Consider the following 25,169-nt stretch of genomic DNA (forward strand, 5'->3'; position numbering starts at 1 on the left):
GGACCTTCTGCCGGCGCCGCGCGGGCTGGGGGGGCGCAGGGGTTGCGCTCCGCGCAGTTACGATTTGTTCGTATTCTTCTGCTGCTTCTGTGGAACTTAATTGAGGAAAACGTTTTATCAAAAAATATTTGATTTTGGGGATTTTCCTCATTTCCTTTTCTACTAAAATATAATTTGTACGAAATATTTGCAACACAACTTGTTTATTTTGTTCACTTCTTTTAAATTCATCATCAGAGCAGGACAACAACATATCTTTTACTCGCTTCGACTCGCGAAGCGTCGCACAACAAAATGGCGCCCACTGCCCATCGACATTCACCGTGTGGCTTCACGCACACATCGAACGATTTCGCATTTGACGATCTTCTTTGCTTCGAGAGAGTTCGCTCACGACGACGCTCATTCTATTTTACTGCTAGACTGCACTTTTCTGAAGACTATTAGGTGAGTTTTGCTTTACCTATTTGTTTACAAATTCACAGGGGACATGAATAGAAAAAATTCAACTGACCTTAAAAAAAAATACAACCAATTCTTCTGTCAAATATTCTATGACTTGATGTTCAAGGACGATCGGTCATTGACTGGGGCCTAATTTTTTTTTTCAAGGACATTGAAAAAATTTTATGCTCCTTATTTTTTTTAAGAATTTAGTTTCGGAATTTGCTTAATTCAAAACTCAAAACTTCAATCAAAATAATTCTAAGATGGGCATAGGTACCAAATAAGTACCTAAGTATCTACTTATACCTACTTATCTCATATCGGGCGAGTAGACATGGCAACGTCGCCACTTCTTTATTCCACCAACCAGCATAACTTGGTATTTGGTACGCGGTAAAATGACCCGACGTTGATAGTAATGTTATAAAAAGCCGTTTTATTTTCTTATTGTTTTAGCTGGCCTAACTTTGCTTGTATCAATTTCGACGTGGCACCGGCATAATTTCATACTTCCTAAACATTATTTCATGTAGGCTAGCGAGTGACATTGACTGCAAAATTGATATGCTGGCTGGTGAGCAAAGCCGTCACGAACTTGTTTGTGCAGCGTTGCCAAACCGCTGGCGCTGGGCGCTGCCACTCTGCTATAACGTTACCTATCTCTACTTACTCATACCTCTATTTCTGCTGTGTATGATAAGGTTCTTGTTCGATCTCTACGTTTGATTTGTTGATTAAATCTTCCAGACTTTTACTCTAATCCATTTCCTACTTTAGATTTTTCTAAGAAATAAATGTTTTGTAGGGTTGGGCAAAAAATCAAAAACAGATAATGAATTATGATGCATTTTCGTCTTTATGAAGCAAGAGAATCTTGGGTCTTCTACACCTTCCTTGTGTTCAATATTTTTGTCAAACGAAGGAAAAACATCTTCGAAAATATTGTATTTTTCAGCCATCTTGTTTATTGTCCAGTACAAGGAGAGACTGACGTAGCTTCCTCCGTCTCGCTTACACCTAGGTCATTTCGAATGTTCAACATTGTGCCGTCTTTATTTGCACCGGTTTCGTCTACTATGTACAAACTTAGCATCAGTACTTGTTGACATTAATAAGTATTATTAAAACGATAAGATTATACATATAATTAGATATGTATAAATAGTAAATAGGCAATTTTTCCAGACCCAATATAATAAAACTAAAAAATTTATCATTTTGTCAGATAATTCTAATTAATTATTATTTAGTTTTCTATTATTCGCATTATCAAGTGGAAACACATTATTTGAAATAAAAACACTAACCCACTTTTTGCTTTGTTGGAAGTCGGAAACACTAACTGTTTTCCGTCCATCGCCGCTTCACCGAACACGCTGGTTAAGTATGCCACAACCAAAGCAGTAATGAATGACGCGCTTACAGTTTCAATACAATCGAGTGCAAAGATTCTACAGATTATGTCATAATAATTTTCCATATTTTTTATTCTGGATTGATTTTTCCTTCTTTTTGTTTTTTAATGGAATGTCTAGATAGGTGCCCTAAATAGGTATGGGACTAAACCTAGAACGGTGGGTGGTGTATAGAGAAAATTATACATCTTCTAAACGTATGCAAAGCCTATCAGTGGCATTGCTTCGTTTCAGCCTAGGCAAAGGCAAGGCGAATATGTGATTATTTTAGCATATATTTTACAAACATTGAAAACATTCTATTTTTTATAGTGACGTATTACTGACATATAGCTCTGTTCGGGTGAATTCGGCTCCGATCGTGTGGTCTCGGCAGCGAGTCGAACGACCCACTCGACTCGGCTGGCAGCGTATGAACGGCAACATCGCTTGCTCGAACACGTTCACGTTATGGAACTATTTTTGTGATATTATTTCTCTCATTTCTCACGTTTTCTTTGTTTTATTAAATTATAGTCTTTTAAATTAAAGACGCTATTTAATATTATCTAGCTTTATCGCTAATTTTAACAAAAATCATCAAGGGTAGACCAACAATTGTACAGAACCCAAACGACTAGACGACCAGAAGCCGATCGAATGGATCTTGAATTTTATTTCTCTTGTACGTGGGCACTATATAACAATACAATCTAGTCTACAAATAGATACTTATTACTAAAAACCTACCTACTAATATGTAAAAGAAACATGTTGCATTGGGCATTTTTATTACCTACTCTACCTCATTGTCGAACGGCTGTCATAAACATCATCCTATAACAAACAGAAACAGAAGTAGAACGCAAGAGAATGAGCCGCCATTATCGGATACGTAACATGACCTCGCTGCACACGATAATAAACGGAGTACTAAGTAGTGAGTAGACCAAGGAGCAACGCTCGCGACTGGCCGATAGTAGCGTGTTTTCCTTTTCCTTTACTTGAAACGTTAATTTTGCTATCTCGCTCTTTGGCCTCCACGTGGGTACAACGATATCGAAACTCAACTCTCTGTGTCGCTATACTCAATGCCTCAGTCCGTTCGTGTTTCATCGACGCTCTCTGTCGGGAATGCTCGGCAGAATGTGGCCGCCATTTTCTTCTCTCTCTATCTGCTGCTAGCAGCGGCAGTGTTGATTCAAACGCGGAACCGGACACCCGTATACTGTCACGTTTTGTATTCTTCTCGTCTGTTCTTCTACAGGGTGAGCGGAAAGAAGTAAGATTTTAAAAACATTACCTATTGTGTTTGTAGTATCAAGTATGTGTAGCGGAGGGTGGGGATGAGTCGCGGAGATTCAAATTAATCGCGATGGAGCGTTTCACGGGTTCGCAGCGTGCGTTTTGTGTAAAAAATTACTACAGAAATGATGGATCGTGCATTGTTGTTCGTCGCTTATTTCGGTCTGAATACGGTTTGCAAGATCTTAATCAGTGTCCCAGTGCAAGTGTAATTAAGTCTTGGGTTAAAAACTTTGAATCTACTGGTTCGACTTTTGACCAGAAACCTGCAGGTCGTCCAACTCCTATAAGAAAAGAAGAAACAATTAACAGAAGTTCTAAAACTTCAGTCCAACGGAATCCTGGACGGTCAAGTCACAAGCGGTCAGCTGAACTTGCTGTACCTAGGACGTCTTTGCGTCGTATTAAGACGAAAGATCTAAGTATTGTTAATTCTTTATTTATTTGTTTTCTTGTATAAACTTCTTTGATAGCAACCTATTCTCTATGCGACAGTTGACATAATAAACAAGCGTGACTGTGACGTTTGTGTCAAATGCATGGATGTGCACGAGTGCAGCGGACGTTTTTTTTTCTAATGTTGGAATGTTTTTATTCCGTATCCGTAAAAGTTTTTTTTGTATAGTTATACAAAAAAACTTTTGCCCACTTTCTGCCTTGTAACTTGTATTTTTTCAACGTTTTTCTTGTTGTTATGTAAATAGATTTAAATTAGGGTAAATATCCTCATAACATCTGTCAAATTAATTCAAGCGATTTTAGCTTTTATGTAAATGGCACAAGGTCTAATATAGTTTTCACTAATTCATCATAATATTTTTTTTATTTATCTGTTTGACCATAGAATATATTTTTGTAATTCAGGTATCAATAATTATTTATCATCATTATTTTACAACTTTAGAAAAGGTTTTACGATTTTGTTACTTTTGGTCCTTTTTGACACAAAATAAAACGAGGATAATAAATCCATGGTGTATTATGTATTTTTTCATATTAATGAATAACGATCCCTAAAATAAGTGTATTTTTTTAGGATGTTGTGTTTCGTCGACTCGAGATGAGTCATCATTTTAACACAACTAAGTTCAGTTTGTTTTTTTTTATCCTTTTTTTATGGAATTGCTAGGAAAATCATTGGACTAACCGTTTTCGCGGCTTCTTGACTCTGGTAATGGAGATTTTAGTTTTTTCCAGGTTAAACGCAGTTTATCTCTTTACCAAATTTTATCCAAATCAGTTCAGTCATTTTGGCGTATTATTCTTCTAACCATGGTGTTTGTACATTCATCGGTCGTAGTATTTTATACAACTAATCGATTTTGGTTGGCACTGGTTCGCTCAATAGTCTCCATACTGCTTTCCACGTTCACCTCGTTCCATTTATTTCGCTAGACCTGGAGGACTATATCTCGCTCTCTCTCACACGGCTTAGATACGCATTGTGTGAATGCAACAGCCGTCTGTCACGTCTTTCGCTTGATCATTTGGCGATCAGCGGTGCAGTTGGGCTCTAAGCGAGTGGGGAATTTATTCTGGTATTTCATTCGACATCAGATGGCGGCCATCTTGATTCGATGATCAGCATTGTATATTAAATCACTTATTTACGTTAAAGCAACGCACATTTTAATGTTAATTTTCGCACCTGTGTAATTTACCTAACCACTTATTCATATTGAGATAAATTTTCATCCTAGACTTTTTAGCATCCAGTTAGAATCTGTTTATTGGGCTTTCACGTCAAATTATGTCAATGATGGAACAGAGTTGTCATATTATTTGAAATAGAATTATGTATTAAACAAGCCCGTGAGGCTTGGCGAATTGGGTAGTTAGAATTAATTATATGCAAAATTATTGATGTATGCGTAATTGGCTACTGATTAGGGTAACCTCAAAAATGGATCACAAAATACACTAAATCATTTTGCATCCACCTGTATAACATAAAGGTGTCCTTTTTCTTTAGGTGTCCGGAGTCCGAATTGAACATCTGTATTTTTTTAAATATTGTTTATATTATGTACATGTTTTATTTTTTTATTCTTCGCTAAGTTTTTTTTTCTTACCGTGTTTGGTTCTTCAGTCTTATCTTCCGAGTGAAAATAGGATGAGAGGAAGGTTTCCTATTGGCGCTGACAAATCAATGTTGACCTTAGCCCCAAAGGAATGGGATTCTCAATCCATTCTCTCCCCCAAATCGATACGATATCCTTCTTTCACCGTCACCGTGGTTGGTTAATAGGGCAATGACCAATAAAACTTTATTTTACGGCCTGATAGATCAGGGTCAATGGCGACTCGCGATATTCGCAGACCATGTAGGCTAAATACCAATTTGAAACGATTTTGGGAACAAAACTTTTTAGGAATTTGCACGACCAAAATAAAACATCCTATTTCAAAGCAACTGATTTGTTGCTATTTTTAGACCATGAATATTGATTAGATCATTCAAAGAAGCCAAATGGGAAGCTGTAATAACATTTTAATTTCTTTACCGCCTACATTTTTTTATATTTCGTTTTATCCCAAGTTGGTTTACCTGTTCTAACTAATGTCAACTAACCCTTCGACCCAGTGGCCTTATGTAACTTTTTCATGTTCCGTAATTTCGCAACATTGTTTTAAATATTTTGGTCCTGCCTAAGCCCTTTGTTAGTACGAAGCCGGATTACGTCCGTCTTCGGAAGGGCGTAGCTTAACCAATCCTCTCAGGATTTTCGCTTGGATCCCATTTCGAGTTGTCAAACTTGATGCGGGAGTACTTCGATCGTTGAGCGTCTCTTCTTGTTAAGAGTGTCTTGTATTGACGTTTCGTAATTTGTGTGGGCATTCTTGACGGCAAAAATCCGTAACAAATTCTTGTTTAGTTTCATCGGAAAGGGCTTTTTTTTATGGAATAGGGCAAACGGGCAGATGGGTCACCTGATGGTAGGTGATCAGCGCCGCCCTTGGATACCCGCAACACCAGAGGATTCATAGATGCGTTGCCGGCCTTGAGGGCTATTATTTTTGGGGAAGGTTGACAATCTCCTTTTTTGTCTAGTCCCTGGCCTGCGGGATGCTGGTAAAATAACGCTACACAAATGTTCTACGTTGAATGGTTCTAAATGTAGTAATGAAATTCGATTTTTAGTTCAAGTTCCCTTCGGACCGTTCCTGATTTTTTCAAATTTATCTGTGCCTGTTAATATGTTAATATGCATACTCATCCTGATAAATGGAAGCTAATTTATTTATAGGCTATATTCGTATATTTTCCTGGTTTTTGATTGATTTTGGTTTTGTAAGAGAAGCCATTGATCATAACACGGCGTTCCGTTTCGCGCATGCGGGATCGTGATGTCTGCGTCGTTTACGCTTGATCATAAATGAACTATCTAGTGTTCCCCAAACGGTCTGCATGGACTTTATCACGACGTGAAACGTTCGCGCCTCTTCGATGGGTCTGCTCGGTCGCGCGCGTAGACGGTGCTTTTAGTTTCGAATTGTTTCTCATAGATGGCGTTACTTGTATCGTAAATATACTGTCAGTGTCAATGTACTGTCATGGTGCGGCTAGGGTTAGTTTACAGTTTACGAATTTGTTTTTTAATTAAATAGTGGCTATATCTCGACTGTATCTCGACGAAATTAACAGATTTTCTAAACTAGTATGTAGAATATAATGTTAAAATAAATTACTCATCGGATTTTTATCCCTGTTTCAGGTGCGGCGTCAGCTTCTGCAAAAAAGGGAAATGATAAACAATGCAATTAATTATTGACTCGGAGCCTGGTCTAGCCATAGAAAAAGATATGTCTGCGATCGGCGATATTGAGAAAGTTGGCAATGGCAATATCGAACAACTTAGTGGGAATAACTGCAACGGAAACAAAGAAAACATTAAAGTTGTTAACCTAATTACAAATGACAAACAAAGTATTGATGTGGATGCTGGACCCGAGACACAGAGTGAAATAAAACCAGTGAATCCTGAACCGAAGATATGTAAAGTAAAAACTGAAGGAACTAATGACTCTGTCGTAAATGGCGAAGTAACAAAAGAATCTCAAAGCAACAGCTGTAACGGAAAAAGTGTGAGCACCCCTGTCAGTGCAAAGGAACCGATAGTAATAAAACAGGAGGTAATTGACAGTAAAAGTAATAGTAATGTGAACAATAAGGACCAAAATAAAGATTCTGCTGCAGAAACTTCTTCAAACAAGGGTATAGCATCTGTTGATCATACTGCAGCAGTCTGTAAAGTTGAAGTAGTAACTGATGAGGTTGATGCTGCAACACATAATGTTGGACCAGTATCCGATACTGATAAGATTGTATCACCAATTACTAAGGTTGAAATGACAACAGATGATGTTGAAGCAGTATGTGTTAAGATTGAAGGAAATACTGATGACACAGCCGATTTAAGTAAACCAGCATCTGATTCTGTAACAGCTGCAGTTGTAAAAGTGGAAGTAGCAATGCCTAGTCCTAAAGATGATGTACAAGTCATTGAAGACCCAGTGGAAATAAAGGAAGATCCCGACGTTGTATTGTCTGAAGAATCAGAACATACCAAAAAAGTGGATTTGACAGAAAATGACAAAAAAGATGATAATAGTCCAGTGACGGTGGAAATAACTGATACTGAACCTGTTGCATTAAGCAATGAAGCACCAATTGAGTTAAAAGATGACATGGATGTAGAAGTTATTGAAGAACCAAAAACATGTGAACAAAGTTCTGTAAAACAAAGTAAAGATACATCTAGTACCCCTAGCAATATTGTAGAACAACCTGTTGTATGTAAGTTATCTAATACACTAGATATATTGTCTGATGATGATGAGGAGCCTGCAAAAAAAGAACCTGCCAAGGTTCAAGAGAAAGATGATAAACAATGCATTAATATAGAGGATGACGATGACATCATGCTCATTGATGAAGACACAAGTAAGACTGAAACACCTCCAACTGTAAATAATAGTGTTAAGGAGGGTACCTCTGACAAAGCTGATGGTAAAACTGATTCCGAAACTGGCGAAAAACCTCTTGGAGAAAGTGACTTATTTGCAAACAAAGAATCACAAGGTTAGTTACAATTTTTTATTTTCAAATATTATTTGATATTGCTTATGCAATAAATGGAATTTAAATAATAGGCATAAATATTTATAAATGTAACCTATAAATTTAACTTTTGTATCATAAAGTGACCACCATATTTTCACATTTCAGATTTAAAACCTGCGGAACAAGTAAACTCCACAACTTTTGAAATTGACATCAGTGAAAAGCAAGAAATAGAAAAGATCCAGGAAATTGAACCAGAACTACCCCTTATACCTGACAATTTTCTAAAATCAGCCAAAAAGAATATTGCTGACATGACAAGGGAAGATTTGGAAGAATTCTGTATATTGAAAATAGTAGAAAGTATAGTGGACAGAAGTAGCCTAAGTGATATTAAACAAAAACTAAAAACTGTTGCTCAAGGCGTTGAAGAGTACAGGAAAAAGGTCACTATGCTCACAAAGCAAAATCTAGATCTTCAAGTGGTTTTAAAATCAATTCAGGAGGAACAGAAAAAGGTGAAACCAGACGCACCTATTACTCCTCTCAAAATAACTCGGTCTGTGGGCATGCAAGTGTATATGGAAAAGACAACACCGAGAAGGAAAGCTATTACACAGCCCCAACAGAGTCAAAGTCCCAGTAATCCCACACAAGTCGCGAGCCGACAATCTGGGAAGGTAATGACAGCAAACACAAGTAGTCCTAGGCCTCAGAAACCACTGCCTAGTAACCAGAATATACCTGTACCTAGGCTAGTGCCAGCCAACAGCCCGGCTATAAAATCTCCAAGTTCTATACCTCTAGTCGTCAATCAAACAACTCCAGGGAAAACTGGCACTCCCATGCCAAATGGAGTGAAGAATCCCTCACCACTAAAACCTGGTGAAAAAAGACAACACAGCAGAGTTATGTCTGTGACAGTGGACTTAACTGACGATGAGCCACCAGCAAAAGTGAACAATCGCACATCACCAGCACCTCCAGTTAGAGTAGTTCCATCTCAGAATCTGATGCCTGCTTCAAGACAATCATATCCAGTAGGTGTAAATAATAGTCCAAGGAAGGTTTACATTCCTATTAGTGGGCAGCAGAATCAGAATATTAGACCTGGACAGACAATTATGCTAAAAGCTGTTGGATCACCAGGTATGTTGTTTTAATTTAATATTATGTTATGTCAATTAATTATGATCATTAGATCATCACTGTGTTTGTGACAGCAAATCATTTATAAATTCCCACTTATCTGTTAATTTCTTTTTCAGGTTTAAGGCCTAAGGGTCCTACTCCTCCAGTTGCAAGAGTACAAAGTAGTTCGATTAGAATGACCAGCAATGTAAGGCCACAATCGTCAGGCAGACATCCAGCTCCTCTACCTGACGCAATGAAGCAGTACCAGCCACCAAACTGGAAAGCATTACCACCAGCACCAGAAATCAAATTGTCTAAAGTGGAGAATGGAATAGTCATATCTTGGAAAATTGAAAGTTACCAAGAAGACTGTCATGAGGAGATAGCAAGCTACCAATTGTATGCATACCAAGAAACGTCTTGTCCCCCAAGTACAACATTATGGAAGAAGATCGGAGATGTCAAAGCATTGCCTCTACCTATGGCATGTACTTTGACTCAATTCATGGCTGGATTCAAGTACTACTTTGCAGTAAGAGCAGTAGATATCAGGTCCCGACTAGGGCCCTTCAGTTTACCCGGGAGCATACTCCTACTGAATAAATTGTAAGACTGATGTTGTGAATGGACCATGCTGAAACCTGCAATGTCATACATTGTAGAGTGCTTACATGCGAGTGTAATTGATAGTGTTGTGTTTGTTTTAGTTAATTATTTATTATTATAATTTGTGGCAATTGTTTAAAACTTTTTGAAAAAGAACTTTTTTCTGTGAACTGCTCATCTAGTGCTATTCTTGTTATGATTTCGGAGTACATATGGTAGGGTTTACATGACAGGCAGAAAGTGGGTGGCTACTGTCCACCTTTATTTATCTGTGATGTAACACTTATGATTTTTCCATATTCCTCTTCTTTGCAATTGATTACACTGAGTCTGTTATATATGTTTTTGTTGTATAGTTAGTGTATGAGAAATCTCGATGATGACTGATTGATTGATCTTTTGAACAATTAAAAAAAAGTAGAATGTAGCATGCGAGTTGATAAAATTGTAAAGGTGTAACTTAAAATTTGCCAGTACTATCTACAGGTATATTCCGAAGTAGGTATGTATTTTATTAAATTGTAATTCGTAATCTAGGTACATTACTGCCTGTATAGAATGTGGATATTTCGGATTCCTACTTGTGATTACAGATTTAAAATCTATTTGTGTTTTTATTATTCCCTTACTATGAACTAATCGCTGACCTTCCTCTCGGTCGTTGACCTTTTTACCACAAGGAAATACTCGAAAACAAAATCCATAGATTTTTGCCGTTGACAATTATTTCGCTAAAAATAGTAGAGTTCGTGAATCTATTGAATATTGATAAATGGTTTACTATAGTTAGTATATAAAAATAAACATTTATTATTAATTTGGATTCGCAATGTCGCATTATGACAGAATGTTTATATTCGACTAACCATAATATCATCATATTTTAAAATTACGTCGATAATAACGTAGATATTTGGTGATTTTATTAAATCAGTATAAAATTGAATTTCTACAACGATTGTAGCGCCTCTGTTTGGGCCAATGTGAATTACAGATTTAACACAGATAACATTACATTTCATTATCTGTGGAAATTAGTTTCATGACGTTTGACAGGGTTATAACGTAAATAGAATCTTACCAAATTGGTAGTTTTTAACATATTAAGTGCATTGACTTCATTTATGATTACTGATTTTTTGAAATACCGGCGTGATTTTTAAGGATAAATCAATTCAATCTGCTTTCAAAAATTTATTTCACTTGATTTTTTGGTATGTTATTTACGTATGTGTAAGACAATAATTTTGTTAATGTTACTTTCTGATTGAAATTAGAATGAAGTTTATTTATTTAGTTTAAAGTTAACGTTATTATTAGAACTTATGACGGGATATTTACCATGTTTATTCATTTTGGTGAGTTTCCGATATTAATATAAAGTTAACGTATTGAAACGTTTATCATTTTACACCTTATCAGTCGTTAAAAATTTGTTTAGAGAAGAAGAGTAATTTTATTATTGTTTAAATTAATAGAATTACGGTATTACCAGATAGACCAAATACACAAGCCAAAAAACAGCAACAATGAGAATTGTTTTTACAAGACTGGATAAAAAATATTAATTTTTTGTCGTAATATTGGTAGAAATTTTATGTACATTCTGTCATCCCTGATGTTGTCACTAATGTCAAATCTGTCAGCTGTAAGAATTTTCTTCTTGTTCGGTTGGCAATGATAATGTTCCAGTTTTCTGTAGGTTCGCGAAGCGGTGGTTCGCTTGTTTGTGTATCGCAAAATTTTGAGGCATTCCAATCGAAAAATACGAAAAACATTCGATATTTTCGCTATTTCACTTGTGAATTAAAGTAGTTCTTTAAACATACTTATAATAATTAGTTAAACTGTAATGTTTTGTCTTTGTATACTTGAGATCGTTTGACGTAGCTAGTTGACATATCATTTCGCAAGTAGTCTCACGGAGGTGGTTTATTTGTGTACAATCTGTTTCTGTGTAAGGTATCGGATTTTAGTGATTTGTGTAAAGTGTGGCTTGTGTAATAATCAAAGGATCGAGATTTCTTAGTGTAATTGATAAATAGTGCGTGATGTGAACGTGGTGGGTAAAGTTTAATCTACTCGACGCAGTACGTGTTTAGTGTGGTATTGGTGTTTGTTTGCGGTTCCTGCGTCGTGAGAGCCATGCTGGCTCGTTCGTGTCGCTGCGACGTTGATGCACGACCGGTAGGAACACTAGTTTTTAATGTTTTTTTTTTTTATTATTGCTTGTATATGCTTTATGGTCAGATGTGGCTGTATAGATGCTTTCCTTAGCCTGATGTGGTGCTATAAGTACTAGTAAGTAGTCTATCTATGTAGGCAATAATCTATCATTTAATTACTTTACAAATAGATAAAGTTTACCGTCTCTGCGATCTAGTTAATTAGTTGCCTCATTATATAGTTTAGCAAGACTTGACTTAAATGGCAATAACATACCTATATACCTACAATTTATATCTATCTAGAAAGTTTAAATAACATGTTGATGATTTTGTATAAGACTTAGGTATTGTATTATAAATAAATAAATAAAGTACCAGATTTAAAAACTTGAAGTTATAATATTTTAGGTACTGTATAGTAAAATTCTAATAAGAATAAACATATAATAGGAAAATACTTATTTGATGATCCGGCAAACCTTTTCAAATCTTTTTCTCATTTTTAAACCTTAGGGAAGGTTTAAACTTCTACAAATAATTTAAGACTAAAATTAGCTATATCGGTCCAACCGTCTTAACGAAACTTACAAACAGCAATATTTTTTTTACTTAATATAAATAAGAGGTCTACCTCTAAATCTTATTAGAGAACCTAAATTCAATGAAACATTTTACTTGATTCATCATTAATTGAAAACATATTCAATTTATTTTTTATTATTCAAAAACTTGTTAAACATATTATTATACTTTTATAGACCATTTGAAATTATATGCAAGTTTTTTGATGGGTTTTTTAATTACATACTGTAGTAAGAATACAACATCTTATAAAACCTGTTTGTATCGGAAGATTTTTATTATAATAATGGTTTTCAATTTTTTTTTTTATATTTACGAATTATTTATTCAGTTCACATGTTGACCTCTGTATAGGTTGCTGGTGATCAGTCAGTGTTTGTTGTCAGTCAAGAAATAAAAAATATGATCTGCCCGGGCTTCGCATGGATAGATAAAATATGTATTATAATGTTCAGTAGTGGACGTTGGATGTCTTGTGGCTGCTATGATGATGATGACGATGTATTTATAATTATAAATCAGTGATAATGTTAAAAATCCGTCCAGTACTTATTGAGTGTTACAAACACACATACTAATCTTTCCTCTTTATAATACCTATTAGTATTTTAGCATAGATTAAAGAATACATAGTTATAAATTATTACTTAACACAACATTCAACTGTAATAACCAATTACCTACTTTGATTACACAAACAAGGATTTAAAATTAAATAATCATTTTCTGACACAATAACAAAAACTAAGTCAACAAACAATAACAGGATGTTTTGCATTGATGTACAGATCTTCAAACATTAATTGATTATGCTAAAAATTCAGGTAACTAGGTACTTCACATTAAGTAGGTACGTAATTTAAAAATGTATAATGAGTAAAAACAAAATGTTTAACAAATTACTTACCTTATATGCAAAAAGAAACTGTATTTTTTTGCCATAACACATGGTTGCTAGCTTGATAAAAATATTTAAATATTCAACTGATTTTCGGTGAAGTTTCGGTCCCATGCCTCAGAAAGCACATAAAACCATTGGTCCTGTACCTGGCACTCACTGGTTACACCCATTGGATTTAGAGAGTGAGGGAACCAATATGCACCACTTCACACACACACACTTATGCACAATAATGTCTCCTGCATAGTTAGACAGATTGACCACTATGATCAAAATCAATCAGGAGATTTATAATTATTTTCTTTACACTATATAATTGTTAACCATTGCTATATTTAAGTAGGTAGGTTTGTTATTAATGTTTGACACTTAAAACTGAAATTAGTGGGTAATGTATTTTTGATTAAAGTAAATTTAAATATTTATAATAAAGATCTTATAAGAATCTTGTTGGAAAGAACAGGGCACCTTAACATCTTTACAGACAAATAATTTTTAGCAAAGTTTAATGCACTTCACAAAAACTAATTTGAATGTTTGTAACAGGCTGATTGATGTATAATTTTATGTAAATAACCGTGAAATGGTAATTGTTGTACTTGGAAACTCAATTTCGTAAATAATAGTTTATTTAGTTAGACATACCTTGTCGTCAATAGACGTGAGGCTTTAGCCAAATGCCACTTTAGCGCTTGTCTACAAAGAGAATATAAAACTAAATTTTGACACTGATAAGTGTCGTTGACTAGGTTACTTGAGTAGTTAGTTTCAACCCACACCAAGGGTCTGTATTAACCCAGTTGTATGTTGGTCAGTTTAGGTATATCTATGTCATATAGGTAAGAACAAGATCAAGGCAAAAACAATATGTAGAGGTCTTCTATGGGATGGGAACCTTTAGTTTTATTCATTAATCAGTATGAGAAACTTTTTCATTGTTAATTACCTATTATAACCATGGTAGTGTATACTGTATATTTTGAATGTCTATTGTGTTTAAAAAGGTCCAATCCCAAGACTGCCATTGGCACTTTGAGTAACTATGGCATTATGACAAAAAATATTTGATTTACCTAATACTTTACACCTCATCTAACTAACCAAATTACCAAATGTGTTGCTAGATAGGGTGGACAAAAATAGTGTAATGCACACACTTGCCAGGTGTGATCCCATTATTATTACTTTATTATTAGCCTTGATAGTCCTACTGCAGGGCAATGGCCTCCCTACCCTCGTTCCACTCATCTCGCAAAGCTTTCTTCAGCCAATCCTTGTCATAAGTGTCAAGTTTGTCCTGCCATCTTCTTCTGGGCCTGATCTCCTAGATATGATAATATAATATTACTGTGTGTGATCCATCATGTGGTTAGCAGTGGCTAGATGCAAATAGCTAAAGATTAAGTTTACTGGTGATATTGTAGAGGCATAACATAGGTTACCAGGCTGATACCAGGCTACTCAGCATAAAACTCAAAAATAACAAATACAACAGATTTTTTTTTGTATCTTTGTTATTAGGACATAGTTTGTAATATTACGAATGTTGAATAAATAGGTAAATAAATAAATGATTAATGACTGTTACAAATAATGTTAGTTAGGTATAATAATGCTTTTAAAAATATATTTTTACATACCTAACTTTAATGAACAACTATGTGAAGGATAACATTAGCATTTTAAATATATATTTATAATTAGAATTAAATACCTAATGCATTACCTAATTAAAATTTTAACATCTAGGCTAAATAAATTGTAACTAACTAACCTAATTACTACTTAGCTTTACTTTATAATAAATTACCTATATGTTTGCAAAAATTGCTAAATAGGTATGTTATCAAATTCTACATCTAAATATTACCCATGTCATGGACACCAGTTCCTCAGATAGGCACCAAAACACAAACTCAAGCATAGTAGGCATAATTATCTAAATACCTACTATGCTTGTTATAAATACTATAATATATAATTACCTACTATTAACATAGCATAGTTTTTAGGCTTAATGATTTAATTTGTGTAGCATGCGCGTGCGCATGTGTCGAATGCATGTCTGTGATGTGTACCTAGTTCTAATTAAGCAATTAGCAATTACCTACCCTTTGTCCAGTAGAAGTATATATAGGTAATGTTATTAATCAGTCACATAATTAATTAGGTAATATCAATGTCTTTAATTACCTAGGATAGACTTATTGATAATAATAAGTTATAAATAAATAGGTACCTACCTTCTTTACATCTCAAGGTCAGATCTGGTATTCATTTGTGGATCACAAAAACTTGTACCACGCGGAAATCGATCCCCGATACGCTGCATCTGTATGGCAGCCGGTCAACAATACAACACTAGACACTTCGTATTTTATATCGTAACCTTATCATTCAATCTAAATGTATTGTTTTTCTTTAGAGAACCCACATCCCTAAATGTAGGTTCTCAATTCGGCCGGTATGTTTTTTTTTCACTACAAAGGGTGTTTGAAATAACTTCAGATATTTTATTGAATAACTTATACTTAAGTAGGTACTGTTTAAAACAGGATACTGAAGTGGTCGGGGGTAACGCAAGAAAGCAGTTCTTCCGCACTCTGCTTTCGTTGCCACTTTCACTTGTATCGGCGACCGGCGCAGGCGCCGCCCCTAGCTACTTTCGCCGAGACCCGAGTCAAATCGATTCGGATAACTTTGCTAATTACTCAAACATTATCGATTTAATTATTATTTTATGGCTTAAGTATGGTGTTGTAGACGCATCTCACCATTAATAATTTTGTTTCATCACGACTTCTTCGTGTGATAGATGTGAGTAATACCAATTATGCACCAGAGTGCCTTGTAGGGTAAGGTACTTAATAAAATCCAACATGGTTATAGACTTTAAAGCCATAAATCGGGTACATTTCTCCCACTCCTGAACTTTGATTCGTTTTATGGAAGTGTTTTTGTCTTATATGAGCAATTAAAAAATACGTGTCTAATATTTTTTCATTACCTAACTGGCGGACTAAATGGTTTTTAAATGTTCATACCCCGTCATCATCCGTATTGTATAATCTTAATAAAACAAACCGATTCACAAGTCGAACCCGATGTGGTTTACGCGGCAGACGCACATTACAACCACTGGGCCATTGGACCAATCTCGAGAAAGCCAATATTTTATTATCTATTAGGTACTTATATAAAATGCAATATTGAATGCCCATCTCACGATTTTTTTTAATTACTAAATTATAGAGTAACTATTCACATCATGACTGTATGTTTACGTGGAAAATAATTTTATTTACTACACAACAAATGCATTAATCAATTGAATATTATAAAAGTTAATTGAATTGTTGGCATTTTATGCGCAGTTGTCATTATCATGATAGGCGCTTAATTGCGATGACACTTAGTATTCAACCATTCAGCCTATTGTTTACACCTTGTGCAAATGTGTAAATAGGTCTTTCAAATGACATTTCAAGTAAATGGGCACTTAGTTCTTTTGCGACAGGTATTTAATTAGCTCATTGATAAATAATAGTTGTAAGTACGAATGAGCTGGCCTCAGGGAAGACGGTAGCACAGTGGACACGTGCTGCCGTGCAAGTTGGACAGCGAGATTCATGGGAGACACGTCTTCCTAGGGCCGCAACAGGCGCACCATGGGGGTTCTGGAGCAGGTCTAATTAGAGGACTCAGTGACCCTATATAGGTGCTGAGGGCGGCCACCGAGGTGGTAAAAATAGCACACTCCGTAGTCTTTCTCCGCAAAAAGTCAGTATGGGAGAGCCATGCTTCGGCACGAATAGGCCGGCACGACCGGAGTGATACCAAGGCTTCACAGAAAAGCAACGTGAAACAACGCTTGCGTTGTGTTTCGTTGTGTGAGTGAGGTTACCGGAGACCCAATTGCCCTTCCCAATCTTTCCAAACCCCGATTCCTTAAGGATCCTTAAATTGCTAACCCCCAAAAGGCCGGCAACGCATTTGTAACGCCTCTGGTGTTTCAAGTGTCCATGGGCGGCGGCGATTGCTTACCATCGTTTACCGGGTTATTCCATAAAAAGGTCATTTCAGAATACATTAACACGATCTATAGACTTCAGTACCTAGTTCATTAGACTTTATAATATCTGACTGCTTTGAGAAAAACACAAAGACAAATTCGAAGGTTCAATCTCTATTCTGCTTCAGATGAAATGTAGCTTCTTCCAAGTTTACAATCCAATCGTATTGAATGAAACAAATGCTTACATAATATAATCTAATCCCTTTACGTCCAGCTGGCAAGGCCAGGCTATTCATTTAGGGAAAACCATTAACTTTAATTAATACGGATGACGTGCAGTATCTTTTAAATGTTTTAATTAGAAATGGAGGGTTTATTTCCGCCAAACTAACTAGTTAATTGGATCGCTCTGATTCACCTGATTCTTCTGTTAACACAATGAATTTGTAAATTTCAATGATACCAAGGTACCAAACAATGAAACAATCAATTTATTTTTGTGCAATAGTCTACAAAAGAGCACTTTTACATGTCATTGTTTTCTAACAAAGTCTAGATGAGGCACCTATTTAATTACAAGTCGCAATAGGGCCACCTCAATTATATTCATGGAGTTTATGAGCAAAAAACAGTTTAACTAAACCAGAGCAGTAACATAAATGGGTTGAATATAATGTGTGACAGAACGACAAGAAGAAGAAGAAGAAGTGACAAGAAATTGAATAATTTTACTAAATAAACGAAATATGTCGCCGTGCTAAAAAGCGGATTAAAAATGTTTGTAATGTTAAAGAAACATGCTCGTTTTGCGAACATAGTTACCAGTTTTACTAAAATAACTAATGAACGTAAAACCTTAACTGATTCGAGAGCCCTCATTATCATGAATCAACAACTCAACTACTTGACAATTCATGGTAATGACGACAAGAAACAAACACTTCTGTGAATAACTACTACGTAATGACATAACGCCTTTTATAAACCATAACTGGAAAATTTTGAAAAATTCTTTATCGATTTTGTTAGATCCACGAATCTATAAATCAGGGGTTCCCAACCTTTTCTTGATCAAGGATCTGTTTTTTAACATATTGTTAGTCCAGAGACTAACTATTACTGTTACTTTTTTAAATGTGGACCCAAATAAGATTTAAGATTCCCCAACAACCCTTAAATTTCTAACCCTCAAAGGGCCGGCAACGCACTTGTAACGTATCTGGTGTTTCGGGAGTCCATGGGTGATCCGTCTGCTCGTTTACCGACCTATAACTAACTACCATAAAAACAAAGATTATGGCAACCCCCTTAGATTTAAACTGCCACGGGCTATTAATTATGACATCCATGAGTCGAAGCTAAGATCTCAAGCGTAATCGTCACACTTGTGACTATTGAACCAACCGAGCAGAAAAAACAACATTATTGTGCGAATTTTTACTATACAAAGACCGAGGCATAATTAAATTCCACATAGCAACAACGAATACGACCCAAGTTAAAGCATTAGCGAACAAATGTTAACTTTTCATGAAGGATAAACTACAGGTGTGGCCAGCCTAATGATAATGTGGTTTGTGGTTTTGCAAAAATCTATGCGTACGTGCCAAGACCTTCAGGTAACAATAGTTAGGTACTAACTATAGAAAATTTCTACCAACTTTACTAGTTAGATGGATAGAATTTTCTAGATAAATTTTTGCGCTTAAACTGTTGATTTAAAGAAGAGAAAAGGGTTTCTGGAGACTTCTAACCAATGTTTGGAACTAAGGGGGAAGTGGTAGAACTGGTAGAGGATAAACTAGATAGTTGTTATCGGAATAAGTGATGAGTGACTGTATGTTTAATTGTAACGTGCATTTGTGGCTTCCTGTTTGAGGGATTTAAAGCGGTGTGGTTATGAATTGGGAAAACCCACAACAGTACAAATCAGCAATGGAACAGTGCCCTAATTTTAATACCTCTTTAAGTCTATTTTGATCCACCAAAGATTCTTATCGACACATTTAAGCTGAAACGATCAGCAACGAATATATTTTTTGTGCACTTACCGAGCATGCAGTTACAAAAACTGGACCGTGGTGCGCGTCATGTGTTTAACTAAAAGTAAGTCGTTGAACCTCATTCCGTATGTGGGTTAAAAGTTAATTTTAGTAACAACCGGCTTCTTTTTAAGTCTGAAGCGATCAATTCCTTGTGGCTCACCGATTTTATTTTACGAGGTCGATGCTCGACATTGCGGGTAAAGGCTTGATACCATTTCGCTTTCTGTTACTTTGACATGATCAAAGTGGTTTTCGATAACTATTTTTAGTATTGATGCTAATAGTTATTCACGGAATGTTCTAGTTACTTCTATGAGTAGTGTTGAGTACTTTCTTCGTTTATGTAGGTTTAGAACAAAGAGTGATATGTAGGTGTTTAGGGGACAATGAGTAAAGTTCCCTAGGAAACGGAGGATCCTCTGAGGTGTTCGTGCTTGACTGATGTACGACTTATGATGTCAGTTGTTGATTTGCTGGTCGATCGCGTATGTGTGACTTCTTTCATCGGTCACTTGTCATGTCATATGTCGCCATCACTCCCCCCCAAGACCGGAGGTCGATCCAATTTGCTCTTAAAAAACTAGCGACAAAGTCTCTTTTCTTTAACAGTAAAAATTTAATGTAAGTGTTACAGCAAACATTATGATTAGGTTTTTAGATTGCACTCAGTGTAACAATGAGCAATCTTGACAGACTTTTACGCGCCAGTGGCGCCGTTTGTCGTGAACTAATGAGAAAATTCTTTATTTAAAATAGCATTAAAACTATAGGTACCTAGGTAATTGTATGGGGGTTATCAAGCAATCCAATCCGTAATCAATTCAGCCTACACTACTTTATTTAGTAGGGATGTAAAAACGTCTTAATCATTCTACGTAATTAAAAAAACAAACCGATTAATGATTGATGATCGTTGTTTTTATAGTTAAATTAGTTTTTTGAAAAGAATGCCCCTAATAGCTCTATTGTTGTTGCTATTTGTTTAAATCAACTGTGATGGTACTATACACGTGTAGAACATAATTTTGGAAGTTTATCTCTCTTGTATTTATCATCTCGTGTGGTACACATTGCATGATTGACACATTAGCACCAAGACAGCTTAGTGCACTTTAAACCTTTTTGGCACATCTTAATTTTTTATTATATTGTCTATTTTTTCTTTCTTATAGATTGGCTCATATTAGGGTCTCACGTGAGGTCTTTTTTAGTTTTGTTTTGTCCACATTTTAATGTGCCGCTTTCTGAGCGCTTATAATCTAATTACACTTTTTTACTAATAAGATCATTGGGGAGGGCCCATTTGTTTTGTCACAGTACACAATCACATTATGGCATCTCCTCTTTGTACTTGCTTCATGCTTTAAACCTATACGACTGCTCGCCATATTTTTGTAGTCAATCCGAAAACAAAAGATATTTGCAATTCTTATCCATTACGTATATAAAACACAGTAGGAAATGTTATTCGTTCAAGTTTATTCTTCAAGGCCAGCGTTCGGTTTACAGTTATGAATCGATCGGTGTATAATTTGAATCGATTAATCATATCGATTCTAAAATCGAGATGTTTGATACAAGCTACAATTAAGGGCTATTCGATTAGAATTTGGGAATAAATCATTTTAACTACATTTTGTGTTTTCTCTAGCTGTTATTGCAGTTTCGCTAAGTTCGTATCGTCTTTTAAATAGTTGGAAAGTTTTTTCATAATAATTACTCGATTTTTGTTGTTTATTTTTTTTTTTGTTTTCTTAGCTTATTTTTTCTTTGAAGGGAATAAATCATTCAATGGCTTCTCCCGATTTGGGCGAGCCGAGAGGGAGTGTCAGACTCTTACTGACTAAAAACCACCCCGTTCCTACTCCTGCTTTTCGAGCCGGAGCCCCGGTAGCTCTCTAGAGTCTAGCGGGTTACCTTCTGGTCCGGCTGAATGTGTCTGGCTGTCCAGCAGCTAGACAGTCCGCAGCTCCGAGTCTTTGTTAGTTTACTACATTATTTAACTATTTGTCCTAGCATTCGTTCTGCTCCAAAACCAATGTCTATTGTCTTTTCTTTATCGCTTCATCTATTCTGAATATAGTTTAGTTATGCATATAGTTACATATGATTGTCTGCGAAAAGCTTTGCTAGAATCAGATAAAAATGCGATCTTGAATTTCTAGCATTGTAATGGAGATATTTTAATTGTTTCAGGGGGAGTGGGCATCGCCTCACAATAGTTTTACTTCATAATGGTAAGACTTTAATAAAGATATTCATCTTATCAAATAAATAAATGCTAGAAATCACAAACCACTTTCACGCAATTTCACTAAATACAATTAAAACTGTTTTATGTATTTAGTTTGTCCGTCTTTTTACAATGCAAACAGATTACAGAAATTTAAATTTTACATGAGTGATGACAATGTTGTATTTAAAGAAATAAATAAAATTACTGCAGTATGTAGTTACCTAATGACAATTAAAAAAGAATTGTTGTATTTAAAAAAAAACTTTAAATAAACATATATCATAATTTATTATCTACACGACATTCATTCTTTGATATTGTTGAAGAGAAAAGACGATAATATAATTATCCTGATTACTTTAACTTACTCTGAAAAACTACTCTAAATTATTTAATTAATTAACATTAACATCCAAGACATCACCACCGTCCTACTCCAAACACCCACATACACACACAAAGACAAGACCCACACACACTTAAAAAAAAAACGTAACAACATAAGCACCATAACGAACAGGCTACACGGCGCAAGCGCAGTGAAAGTAACCGTTGATGACACTTTCCATCTCATAGTGACGCAACGGCGTGAAGATAAAACGTCATTAATATTCTTATGTAATACCGCGGCCATGTTTGGCCACGCTGTCATTTGTTTGATAGTTGTCAAAATAAAAAGGCAATAATTAATTATTTATTGATGACGTCATTCATCATGAGCTCTGTCTTTAGAGTGTAACTAGTAGTTATCATAGAATTCTCGTATAGTTGCGAAAAAATCTATCTCCACAGTAAAGTTCATCGAAAACGGTTCAGCTATTTAAGACGTGAAAGCGTAACAAACAATCTTGCTCCTATTATGCATTCATAAATAAAGAATGACTTATAATAACTAATACCATTTGTAATTTGTACAATTCCTATGCGTTCGAATCATTACTCGACAACTTACTGACTTATTTATTTTTAAATGGCAACAAAGTATGTTGTACGTATAATAATTTAATTATGTATGTATAAAAGACCATAAAAGCATATTTCACTTTGTAATAGAAACGAAACACGTGCGAGTGTCATGCGTAATTCTGTAGCCATTATTCAACAGCGGCGCCAACGGTTGTCAACTAGCCAACGGCAATATGTCATTATGGTAATAAATAGACGTTTGTGTATAGCCAAAAAACGAAGAAAAATTTGGTCGAAGGGAAAGTGAAAATGGAGGTCGTGAAGGGTATTATGAAAGTAGAAAAAAACTTCTATAATAAATGTATCTTTTAAATTGTTAGTGTTGTTTTGTGATACTTTTTTTGAAATTCATACAACGACTTCTCCCGCCTTGAGTGAGGTGAGAGGGAGTGTCAGACTATTACTAACTAAAAACCACCCCGTTCCTACTCCTGCTTAACAGCCAGAGCCAGAAGCCCTGTTAACCCCCAAGACAGTCCGCAGTGTTTTGTGATACTAACTACCATTAGAAACGGGATATTTGCGATGTTTATTAGATTTTGTGGGTTTCCGATATTTCGGCAATGTTGCAAGCGCCATGATATTGCTGTTATAACTATGTATAGCGTGATTTTATTTGGCACCAACTTAAATATCTTGATATAATGAAATATAAAGATTATTTGTAATCTAATTTGGTTACGTAGAAACAGTAATTATGCCAAAGAAGTTTCATTATCGTTGACATTAATAGTTTCTTGTCAATGCGAGTCGGTAACAGTTTTCAGGGAATCACCGTAAGAGTGATTCCCCGAAAACGTATCATGTTTTTCTTACTTCAATTAGCCCCCTTTCAATTGAGGAATATCAGACCTGTTTTTTCCAGGGCACCTTAGCTATTACCTAGTTTTCTCCCGATGACCTAGATAGATAGTCTTTGTTGTCAAATGAAAGCAGATCCGACGTCCAAACTATACCCTATTAAGGCTGATTGATATTCTAAGGCCGAGGTTATGTTGAGAGCGGTTCAAAAGATTTATTGTCTCTCGTTTGTATTATAGTTCTTGAATTATCTACTTTCTTCAATAGGCTTTCTTTGTTTTTGTAGGGAGTTTTTGTCATATTTCTAAGGTCGTGACGTTACGGAAGAGCAGAAAACATTTGTTATTTACTATCCCTGCTTTTCGTAAAGGGCTAAATAACTATTAGGCAGCAACAGTAGTAGCATTCTCTGATAAACCTGAACCTTTTACAACCGAAATTAATAACCGATCTTCAGGAAACATTCTCATTCGACCTAGGTTTTAATAGACCTAACGAGTTGACGTGAAAAGTCGATAAGACTAATGTTTTCTGGACCTGCTGACTACCTAGCGGGTTTACCGGAGCTGGGCCTTAAGCAGGAGTAGTTTTAGAACGAGGTGGTTTTAGTCAGTAAGAGCCTGACACTGCCTCTCGCCTCGCCCAAGGCAGGAAGTCATTGGATAATTTACCGCCCTCAAAAAAGTCTTAATGTTTTAGCATAGGTACTTTTTCTAAACACCATCTACGAACATTTTCACGCATTCTGGTTAAATCTTTGCTAATGTCCAAGCTCAAAAACTATGAGTAAAAAAAAGAATACGTATATAAAATCTAAATGTCATTTAGTCATTACCAAAATGCATGCTTGGTGCACGTGACACACATTTTACTTATCGCTTTATTTTTCTCCTATCCGCCTCTATATCTAAGTATCTGACTTTGAAAAAACACGAAGGTTGTTCAAAGTAACTATTTACTTAAATTGAATTCTTTACAAATATTTTTTCTTCTAAAAGGCCGGCGAATCAGGAAGCGGCGTTCGGTTGAGTTTATTTACTTTACGTTTTTGGTGTAAGGAAAAAACTGTGTGACTTGAACGTACTGACACTGTATTTCTTATATAAAAACGTTTATCCACTCTAGGATTTTCTCCTGTGTCGTGGTCTCGTTGGTGTGTTTACAAACATACAAGTTCACACACTCAACATTTTGCGGATCACACAGAATTGTTCCGTACGAGAATCGAACCTGCTACACGTTGCTCAGGCACTGCGCCAACCATGCAGACTTGTCTTTCTTTATTCAATAGATTGGAGAAAAAATATATTTATCATGCATTCTTTATGTCTCGTATAGTTTTTTTTACGTTTTAATGTTGTTAAGGATCAAAGAGAAAGTGTTCGAACTACTTAGAATCGCTAATAATAGTTAATAGCTCGCGAAGTCACGACAGCTAATGTTTCACATGACGAGAAACGCGAGTGATTCATTAATAATGTGTCGGATTTCATTTCATTTGATA

The 25,169-nt window shown here is 35.5% G+C and overlaps 2 protein-coding genes across 7 annotated transcripts in view; both read left to right on the plus strand.

The window, feature by feature from the left end:
• Positions 1 to 280: 280 nt before the first annotated feature.
• LOC118272574 (nucleolar protein dao-5) lies at positions 281 to 10,556 on the plus strand. Of its 5 annotated transcripts, none has more exons than XM_035589161.2 (4): positions 281 to 447; positions 6,863 to 8,229; positions 8,377 to 9,360; positions 9,480 to 10,556. In XM_035589161.2, the coding sequence occupies exons 2-4, from the start codon at positions 6,903 to 6,905 to the stop codon at positions 9,953 to 9,955; spliced, it is 2,787 nt and encodes a 928-aa protein (XP_035445054.2). In that variant the 5' UTR covers positions 281 to 447; positions 6,863 to 6,902; the 3' UTR covers positions 9,956 to 10,556. The 5 variants fall into 5 exon arrangements, with proteins under 5 accessions (XP_035445054.2, XP_035445057.2, XP_035445055.2 ...); XM_035589164.2 differs by lacking the exon at positions 281 to 447 and adding an exon at positions 2,928 to 3,109; XM_035589162.2 differs by lacking the exon at positions 281 to 447 and adding an exon at positions 2,929 to 3,123.
• A 1,074-nt stretch (positions 10,557 to 11,630) lies between these two features.
• Positions 11,631 to 25,169, plus strand: part of LOC118272386 (uncharacterized) — a 120,307-nt gene continuing 106,768 nt past the window's right edge. Inside the window, exons 1-2 of one of the 2 annotated variants that reach the window (XM_050693447.1) lie at positions 11,631 to 12,138; positions 21,859 to 21,899. Coding sequence is in view for 1 of the 2 variants with exons in the window: in XM_050693445.1 (XP_050549402.1) it covers positions 12,128 to 12,138 (11 nt within the window). In the remaining variant the exon portion in view is untranslated. The remainder of the gene's footprint in view (positions 12,139 to 21,858; positions 21,900 to 25,169) is intronic. The other variant, XM_050693445.1, reaches the window with a different exon arrangement.

The sequence above is a fragment of the Spodoptera frugiperda genome, chromosome 4 (assembly GCF_023101765.2).
Source record: "Spodoptera frugiperda isolate SF20-4 chromosome 4, AGI-APGP_CSIRO_Sfru_2.0, whole genome shotgun sequence".
Lineage (NCBI taxonomy): Eukaryota > Metazoa > Arthropoda > Insecta > Lepidoptera > Noctuidae > Spodoptera > Spodoptera frugiperda.